This window comes from Microcaecilia unicolor, chromosome 6 (genome assembly GCF_901765095.1).
Source record: "Microcaecilia unicolor chromosome 6, aMicUni1.1, whole genome shotgun sequence".
NCBI classification, from domain to species: domain Eukaryota; kingdom Metazoa; phylum Chordata; class Amphibia; order Gymnophiona; family Siphonopidae; genus Microcaecilia; species Microcaecilia unicolor.
The window spans coordinates 184,790,332-184,799,892 of NC_044036.1; the positions used below are offsets into that span (position 1 = coordinate 184,790,332).

At 46.3% G+C, this 9,561-nt stretch overlaps 1 protein-coding gene across 3 annotated transcripts in view; it reads left to right on the forward strand.

Annotated features, from left to right (window-relative positions):
• Positions 1–9,102, forward strand: part of GMPPB (GDP-mannose pyrophosphorylase B) — a 159,363-nt gene extending 150,261 nt beyond the window's left edge. For all 3 annotated transcript variants that reach the window (XM_030205300.1, XM_030205302.1, XM_030205301.1), the window contains one exon: positions 7,565–9,102. In XM_030205300.1, coding sequence (XP_030061160.1) covers positions 7,565–7,696 — 132 coding nt within the window. In that variant the 3' untranslated portion in view covers positions 7,697–9,102. The remainder of the gene's footprint in view (positions 1–7,564) is intronic.
• The last annotated feature ends 459 nt before the right edge of the window (positions 9,103–9,561 follow it).

The window sequence follows — 9,561 nt, forward strand, 5'->3', positions numbered from 1 at the left end:
AGCAGGAGTGTCCCCATAAACTATCTTATGCGTAAGAGCACAGAGTTTAAATTCGATACGTTCTTTAATTGGGAGCCAGTGGAGCTGTTCACAAAGGGGGTTTGCTGCTACAAACCGAGATTTGCCAAATAGAAGCCTCGCCGCCGTGTTCTGCACAGTCTGGAGTTTCCTAAGGGTATGTTCTTTGCAGCCAGTGTAAATTCCATTGCAGTAGTCGAAATGGTTCAGGACGAGGGAATGGAGTAGGGTCCTGAAGAGGTCGAACGGCAGGAACTGCTTGATATGCTTAAGAGACCTCATGGAGAGGAACATACGCTTCACAATTGATGATACTTGGAGGTCGAGAGTCAGGTTGGAATCCAGAGTGACCCCGAGAAGCTTCACACTTGTTGAGATACCCTGTTGAGATACTTCTCGATACCCTGTCCTCACTTGGATTCCAGGGCTCTGTCCTTTCCTGGTTCTCTTCCTACCTCTCCCTCCGCACCTTTAGTGTCCACTGTGGTGGATCCTCTTCTGCTTCTATCCCTCTGCCTGTCGGCGTACCTCAGGGTTCTGTTCTTGGTCCCCTCCTCTTTTCTATCTACACTTCTTCCCTTGGTTCATTAATCTCATCCCATGGCTTTTCCTACCATCTCTATGCTGATGACTCCCAAATCTACCTTTCTACCCCTGATATCTCACCTTGCATCCAAACCAAAGTTTCAGCGTGCTTGTCTGACATTGCTGTCTGGATGTCTCAACGCCACCTGAAGTTAAATATGACCAAAACCGAGCTTCTCATTTTCCCCCCCAAACCCAACTCCCCGCTCCCCCCGTTTTCTATTTTTGTTGATGGCTCTCTCATTCTCCCTGTCTCCTCAGCTCGAAACCTTGGGGTCATCTTTGACTCTTCTCTTTCCTTCTCTGCTCATATCCAGCAGATTGCCAAGACCTGTCGTTTCTTTCTTTACAACATCCGTAAAATCCACCCCTTTCTTTCCGAGCACTCTACCAAAACCCTCATCCACACCCTTGTCACCTCTTGTTTAGACTACTGCAATCTGCTTTTTGCTGGCCTCCCACTTAGTCACCTCTCCCCTCTCCAGTCGGTTCAAAACTCTGCAGCCCGTCTCCTCTTCCGCCAGGGTCGCTTTACTCATACTATCCCTCTCCTCAAGACCCTTCACTGGCTCCCTATCCGTTTTCGCATCCTGTTCAAACTTCTTCTACTAACCTATAAATGTACTCATTCTGCTGCTCCCCAGTATCTCTCCACACTCGTCCTTCCCTACACCCCTTCCCGTGCACTCCGCTCCATGGATAAATCCTTCTTATCTGTTCCCTTCTCCACTACTGCCAACTCCAGACTTCGCGCCTTCTGTCTTGCTGCACCCTACGCCTGGAATAAACTTCCTGAGCCCCTACGTCTTGCCCCATCCTTGGCCACCTTTAAATCTAGACTGAAAGCCCACCTCTTTAACATTGCTTTTGACTCGTAACCACTTGTAACCACTCGCCTCCACCTACCCTCCTCTCTTCCTTCCCGTTCATATTAATTGATTTGATTTGCTTACTTTATTTATTTTTTGTCTATTAGATTGTAAGCTCTTTGAGCAGGGACTGTCTTTCTTCCATGTTTGTGCAGCGCTGCGTATGCCTTGTAGCGCTATAGAAATGCTAAATAGTAGTAGTAGTAGAGATAGGAATGGAGAAGTCAAGCGCAGCAATCGTGCCCTGGATAGGCTGTTTGAACGGTGAGGACAGACTGAGGCAATGTGTTTTTTTCTTATTTAGATTAAACTTAAATGTACTTGCCCAGTTGACCATAATGTTAAGACAATTCTGAATGTCCGCTGTGATTTCAGCTAAGGAAGTTTGGAAAGGAATGTAAATGGTTACATCATCAGCAGAGATGAAGGGATTCAGGCCATGGTTGAAAAGGGCTGTTGCCAGTGGGGTCATCATGATGTTAAAGAGGGTAGGCGAAAGGGGTGAGTCTTAAGGAACTCCACATTGCGACTTCCAGGAAGGAGATATAGTGGATTGGACTTTGACCCGGTAGGATCGGCAAGATAGAAATTCCCGACACCAATTCAAGACGGTGCCTCCAACTCCAAATTCACTTAGCAGCGTAAGGAGGAGATTGTGGTCAACCATGTCGAACGCACTTGACAAATCAAATTGTAGGAGCAAGATGTTTTCCCCAAAAGACAATTCCTTCCAAAAGTTGGACAGAAGAGTAACCAGCACTGTCTCGGTACTGTGGTGAGATCGGAATCCAGATTGGGAGCCATGAAGAATTGAAAATTTGTCTAAATAATCAGCGAGCTGGGAATTAACCATACTCTCCATGGTCTTGACCAGCAATGGGATAGTAGCAACAGGGCGGTAGTTAGAAATAATGCTAGGCTCACACCTCGGGTCCTTTGGGATTGGCGTTAAGAGAATGTGACCGTGAGCCGCAGGGAAACGACCGCGCTGAAGCATATGGTTTAGGTAGGATGTAAAGTCAGCCACAAAGCACTCCGGTGACGATTGTAGTAGGTAGTTGGGGCAGACATCCAGCTTGCAGTGCGTCCACGAAAACTTGCGAAGGGCCAAGGAGACCTGCGCAGTGGTGACCTCAACAAAGGAGGACCAATCACGGTCAGCAGGGCAGGGGACTAGTGGGGCCGTAAGGCCTATAAGGAAGGCACCAGCACTAGTGGAGTTCTGGGGAAGCGAGTTCTGTAGAAGGATTTTTTCCCTGAAATAGTTGACCAGCTGGGACGCTGAAGGCATATCAGTACTTGGTGAAGTAACTGGAGTGGTGTCTAGAAGAGAGGACAGCTGACGGTATAGCTTCCGAGCATCCAACTGAACTGCTTGAATTCTTTTATGGAAAAAAGCTCTCTTGGCTTGTTTAATTGCATATTTGTAAGTGCGTCAAGAATGCTTCCAAGCTGTTAAGGCTTGTGGACTTAAACTAAGCTCTCTCCAGCCTTCTAGTTTGTTGATTCAACTCTTTGAGTTCAGGAGTAAACCAAGGTTTAGATCTGCGGTGGAAGGAGGATTTAAGTTGCAAAGGTGCAAGACCGTCCAAGATGTCTTGACACCTGCTCTCCCAATGAGTAAGGTAATCAAAGGAGTCTGCATTTGCTTTCCAGTCACATCCATAAATTTGTTTCCAAAATGATCTCAGATCAATTTCCCCTCTTGCATAATAAGTAGTGGGCTTTTCAGGGAGTGGATGGCTGGTCTTCCGCCAGCGGATGGTAAACCGCAATTGGTAGTGATCAGACCAAGGGATGGCAGACCAGGAAGAATTTGCCACACAGAGTCATTGAGGAACTTAAAAGCAAAGAGATCAAGGGTGTGACCTTTAAAGTGCATTGGATGCAGATCAGGGTAATGAAAATCCAGGAGGTTGAGGAAATTCAGGCATTGACTAGCGTTGGGAGAGTGTTGGTTTTCTAAGTGTAGGTTCAGGTCGCCAAGAATAAGGAGGTTGAAATAATTCGTGCAGGAAGCAGAGATAAAGTCCATGAACTCGGCCTGACAGGCGATCCAATTGTTTGGCGGTCTGTAGAACAGAACACAGCAAAGACAATCTTGAAGGGATCTGCTGTGGACCTTGATGGAAGCGATTTCCAGACGGTGCGTTATGGATTCATCTAGGGAGTCAACTCAGAGGCTTGAGCGATAAATCACAGCCAGGCTTCCACCTCTTTTCCCTGGCCTAGTCCAGTGTACAATTTTGAAGCCAGGGGGGCAGAGGTAAAGGAGAATAGGGTCCTTAGAGTCACGTATCCAGGTTTCGGTGATGAAGAGATTATCCTGGGTGAGCTAGTCCGAGATTGATTCCGGCTTGTTGACCACAGACCTGGCATTGATGTAGCCCACTTTGACGGATAGGCATGGATCCGGTGGACTGTCCGAGCAGGAGAGATACTTAAGGTGATTTTGCCTTGGCGAGCAACTGCGGTGAGTGACAAGCCTATGAAGAGCGATGGAGTGGTGGCCAGAAAGAGCAGCCGAAGAGCGATGATTTGAAAGTCTAGAAGCTGTCCGAGCAGAGACCAGCACAGGAATGTTGCTACAGTCAGATATGAGCGACATGAGGGAGGCCCGGATGAGGGTGATGAAATAGAGGATGAGGAGAGACTTGGAGGAGAAGCATGACAGGGACTGCACTGCTGAAACCATGCAGAATACAAAGTAAGCAGCTGATGAGCAGGCAGCAGGTGACTGCAGAGTTGTTGGGATGGAGCAGATATCTGGCAGAAGAAGAGCAGCTCCAGGAACAAGAGAACACTTAAGTCAGTTAAAACAGAGCCACTGTAGCAGGAGATACTGTAAATAATGCACCAAGTCGTGCAGCTCTTCTAGATGAGTGCTGAGGGAGTGAGATCATGGATGACGGCAGCAAAAGGAGAGGAAACGGGGTAAGGAGAAGTGTCTAATTGGAGCAGGGTAAACGATGCTGCTCCCAAGGCACCGCCGGATAGGTCCTCCAGCAATGGAGCAAGAACAGCAACAGCACAGCGGAGCTCCGAGGTTCCGACAGCAACGAACAGCTGATTGTTGAAGGATGCCGGTGGTCCGAAGCTGAGCGGCGGCAGAGCAGGAAGAGCTGGATGTCAACGGATGGGGCAGGCCGCAGATGTTCAGCGACGAAGTCCAAAAGCCACGGGCTAGCCACCAGGTAGATCGGGGCGTGCAGAGAGGCAGGCTCAGGTTCAAGTTTAAATGTTTTGTTGCCCGATCAGCGGTGGACAAGGACGCTACCCGACCATCATGCAGGAAGAACTGCCAACTGCCAGGACAGGACTTAGGAGAGCAGTCTTGCCAAACCTGAAACAATATGTTATCAAAATCTCAGAACCTAACAAACAGATCCCTGTTCAGACACTTGGCCTGCAGTCACACATGTAGAACAGAGATAGCACCTCTTCAAATTCTTCAAAAATTAACCTGAAATCCTAAGAAGTTAGACTCTGCATGCAGCACAATACCAGAAAAAAAAAACCACATTGCTATACATTGCAAAATAAGACAGCAGATGTAAATTCTCAAAGTGGACATATTCCAAACACTAAAATGAAAATAAAATGATTTTTTTCTACCTTTGTTGTCTGGTGACTTTGTTTTTCTGATCATGCTGCTCTCCATCTGTTCTCTTAACTCCGTTTCCAGGGCTTCCTTTCTTTACTTTCCTCCTTTTTTCTTCATTTCTTGCCCTGCATCCATAAGTAAAAGCTGGGTCCTCCATAGACTTGACTGGAGGAGGTATAGAGTGGATTCAGCTTCTGCCTAGTTTCTCCATCCATGCGCAGTTTTTCTCCTCTCTTCCTTTTCCCTCATCTCCTTCCTTTCTCTTCCCTCCCTATGCATCTCCTTCCTCTCTCTTCCCTCTCCTCCATCCATATGCATCTCCTTCCCCTCTCTTCCATCCATATGCATCTCCTTCATCTCTCTCCCCTCTCCTCCATCCATGTCCAGCATTTGTCTTCCCTCCCCTCTATCCATGTGCATCTCCTCCTCTGTCTTCCCTCCCCTCCATCCATGTCCAGTATTTCTTCTCTCTCCCTTCCCCTCCATCCGTGTGCATCTCCTTCCTGTCTCTCCTTCCCTCCATCCCTTTCCAACATTTCTCCTGTCCTCCACTCCATGTCCAGCAACTCCTCTCTCCCCTGCCCTCCCCTCCATGTCCAGCAACTCTCCTCTCTCCTCTGCCATCCCCTCCATCCATCCATATCCAGCAACTCTCCTCTGCCGTCCTCTCCATCCATCCATCCATCCATATCCAGCAACTCTCCTCTCTCCCCTGCCATCCCCTCCATCCATCCATGTCCAGCAATTCTCCTCTCTCCCCTGCCCTCGCCTCCATCCATCCGTGTCCAGCAATTCTCCTCTCTCCCCTGCCCTCGCCTCCATCCATCCGTGCCCAGCAATTCTCCTCTGTCCCCTGCCCTCGCCTCCGTGCCCAGCAACTTCTCCTCCCCACCCATCCATGTCCAGCAATTCTTTGCCCCCTATCCTTCCCTCCCATCCATGTCCAGTGACTCGCCCCAGCCCCCACCTGCCCCCCTTTTCAGCCCTCGTGTTCTGGTTCCAACCCCAGCCCCACCTGCCCACCCTCTTCTCCCCCAACATCCCCCTTTTCATTCCTGCCACCCTACGGGGTCGGGGTTTAATTCTTCTATTTTACCTCAAGTCGCAGTGGCAGCAATGAAAGCAGCAGGCTCTGACTCACTTCTAGCCTTCCCTTCCCTCTGTGTCCTGCCCTCGGGGAAAGAGGAAATTACATCAGAGTAGGGTGGGACACTGAGAGGGAAGGGACGGCTAGAGGCAAGCCGGAGCCTGCTGCTTTCACTGTGACTTGAGGTAAAATAACAGATTTAAACCCCCAAGGGCAGCAGGAACGAAAAGAGGGCTGTTCGGGAGCTGAAGGTGGGCAGGTGGGATCCAAGAGCTGCCTGCAGGTGAGCTGCCCGGGCAGCGGTAAACATGGCTTGTGGCACCCCTCTGCCATGCTTACCGGGTTCCACCGGCCCTGTCCTCTGCCAGCTTCTTTCTTCAGCTAGATCCACAAACCCCATGCAGTTCTGATGTCGAGAGAAATAGCCAACAAATAAATGCTGCTCACTGACTCCTTCCAGCGGGAGGGAAGGAAAGATGGTGAGGGTGTGCTAAGTGAAGTCGGTGCTGGCTGTGCTGCAGTGTGAAAAAGATGGCCATATGATCTTTGAATCAATACTAATGTTCATAAAGGGTGTGCATAATGTGGGATGATCTGCATGTGTCCTAGATGGCTGCCCGTTGTTGGGGATGGAGGAAAGCTCCATGCTAGCTAAGGAGTCACTGAAAAAATAAAAGGTAGTCTAGATGAAGTGTCTACTTTATGGTGTCTTTATGCTTCTGAAAGTTTTAATTTTCTGCTAACCTCTATTTATCAAATTTGATATTCCACTTACAACCAACTTCTAAAGCAGATTATAGTATAACACAATAAACAGTAAGTGGATATACATAGAACAATAACATACGAACTAAATAAATCAATGTATAATTAAATTTAAAAAAAGTTTGTTAAAACATCCCTTATGAAACTTTAATAAGATGTGGAGCAAATCCTCAAAGAATCTGTTTTCTGTGTACAGAATGTACTCATCTGGAACAGTATGAGTCTGCATTCTACTTTTCATTGCCAGAGGATGTGGAGTGGGTAGTGTATTTAGGTTTAAAAAGGTTTGGACAAGTTTCTGGAGGAAAAGTCCATAGTCTATTATTGAGACAGACATGGGAAAGCCACTGCATGCTCTGGGATTGATACCATTGAATGTTGCTACTATTTGGATTTCTGCCAGGTACTTATGACTTGGATTGGCCACTCTTTAAAACAGGATACTGGGCTACATGGACCATTGGACTGACCCAGTATGGCTATTCTTATGTTCATAATACCTCTTCAGAGAAAAGAGGAGATATTGAAACAATTGGGGAGGAGTTTGGTGATATTACCAAGCCAATACCATACTGCCTTTTTAATATTCTTGGGTTGAAATCTACTGACTATTGCTGTTTGTCTTATTCTTCTCAGGTGAGGTTGGAGAACGTGACGGTACTTGGTGAAGATGTGATTGTAAATGATGAGCTGTATCTCAATGGTGCCAATGTCCTTCCACACAAGACTATCTCAGAATCTGTGCCTGAGCCACGAATTATCATGTAGGGTGACAGTAAGGGCAGTGGGTCAGAGACAGGGATTAGCAGTTTGATATTGGTTTGGAACATAGGCATATCTAACTGAGACGACAACCAGTTGCAGTATGGAGAAATTAGATCTTATGTAATTTTCTTTCCTTGAGTTCTACCAGACCAGTCTAGGACTTGTGGGTGTGTGTCCATCTACCAGCAAGTGGAGATAGAGAATACAGAATTGTGATTTCCCTAGTAAAGACCTGTGTGGCTGATTAGGGAAAGCACAATTCTTTCTCCACCTGCTGGTAGATGGATGCAAACCCACAATTCCTAGGCTGGTCTGTTTCTGATGCTAAGGAAGGAGCTAATTTACACCCAACAATTGGATTCTCCCTTGAGAGAACATGTGTGGCCTTACTCCATGAGTAAGGAGCTCTAGTTCGACTACTAATAGACTTTGATCTTAACATGTTCTAAATGCATGTGTTTGCTAAAAATTGTATGCAGCTGAGAAGAACAGAGGTAATTTGCTTGGAACTGAAATTATTCTAAACAGAATGTCTTGTTCCAGGCACCATTCAGCTAGCTAAGTACACAGTGAGTTAACCAGACAAGTTTGTCAAGGTAGCTTTACCCAGATATTCAGCCTGACTTGTCTAGTTAACTTTAGGCCTACTGTTTAGGCAGTATGATGATCTTGTAAGGTTGCTTTGTCCAGATAGCACTGAATAGCAGAAACCACAGGAGCATTTCCAGGACTGTTGCTTTTTTGTGCAAACAAAATTAGTTGACAGTGAGGGGAATTTAAAATGTTTGAGGTTGATCTAGCTCATTCTGAAAGCTGAATAAACCATTTGAATACAGACGTCAGATAGAACTGATGGGTTTTACCCAATTTATTTCCATGCTAAATTATTAAAAAAATAACTATGGTAATGTGCTATTAAATGTGCCTATGGGGAAGAAACCTTCAGTAGCTCTATAATGCTGGGGGTATGTGCCATTTCCCCTTTTTTGAAAATTTTGTTGAAAATCAAATGGCTGCATTCTGTGGGAGGTAAGAATAGATATGCTGCCGCCTGTGGCCTGCACCAGGGCTTTCCCTCCACCCCTTGAGAAAACAGGACCTTGTGACAGAAGGGTCAGAGGGAAAGTTCTGGTGCAGACCATAGGCAGCATATGAGTATCGCTACCAAACTGACGAGGAGGAGGATGGAATTGAGAGAGCTTTATGGAACAAGTGGGCAGGGAAGGGACAGATGCTGGACAGGGCATGCTTGCAGTAGACTTGGGCATATATGCTCATAGTATTACTTGGATCTCCCAGCATTACCAGAGCATAGAAATACTGTCAAAGGTAACTGTATGAATATTTTTATATGTAAAAGTTTTGTTTTAAAAATATGATTGCCACTGAAACTTCTGTTTTGAAATATACAATGACTACGTTTGTTTCTTGTTTCTTTGTATGGTTAAGAAATGAGGCTGCCTCCTCTTCTTTTCACTATATTTTGCCATTTGTCCTGCTCCAGCTTTGAAAAATCATTAGAGTTCCCCTGATCAGGTAGTTTGTGTATGTAGGTAGGTTTTGTTCAGAAATAAAAACAAGAGGCACTGATCTGCCTAATGAAATACAAAGTAAAAGTGGATCACATACAAAATACCAAAACAAGTGGTTTATTGAAGTTACCTGACATGGCCACATTTTGCCCTCAGGCTGCTGCGTCAATGAACTGGCAGCATTGAGACAAGTGAATCTGTCTGTGTGAAGAAGTGGATTAGGTGGTTTGATTTTTACTATAAGGGTACACTGTGTTTTACCCCTCTTAGTTTTTTTTTTTTATCCCTCACAGAGCCTGAGAGTGAAATGTGGCCATATCAGGTAACTGTTCAATA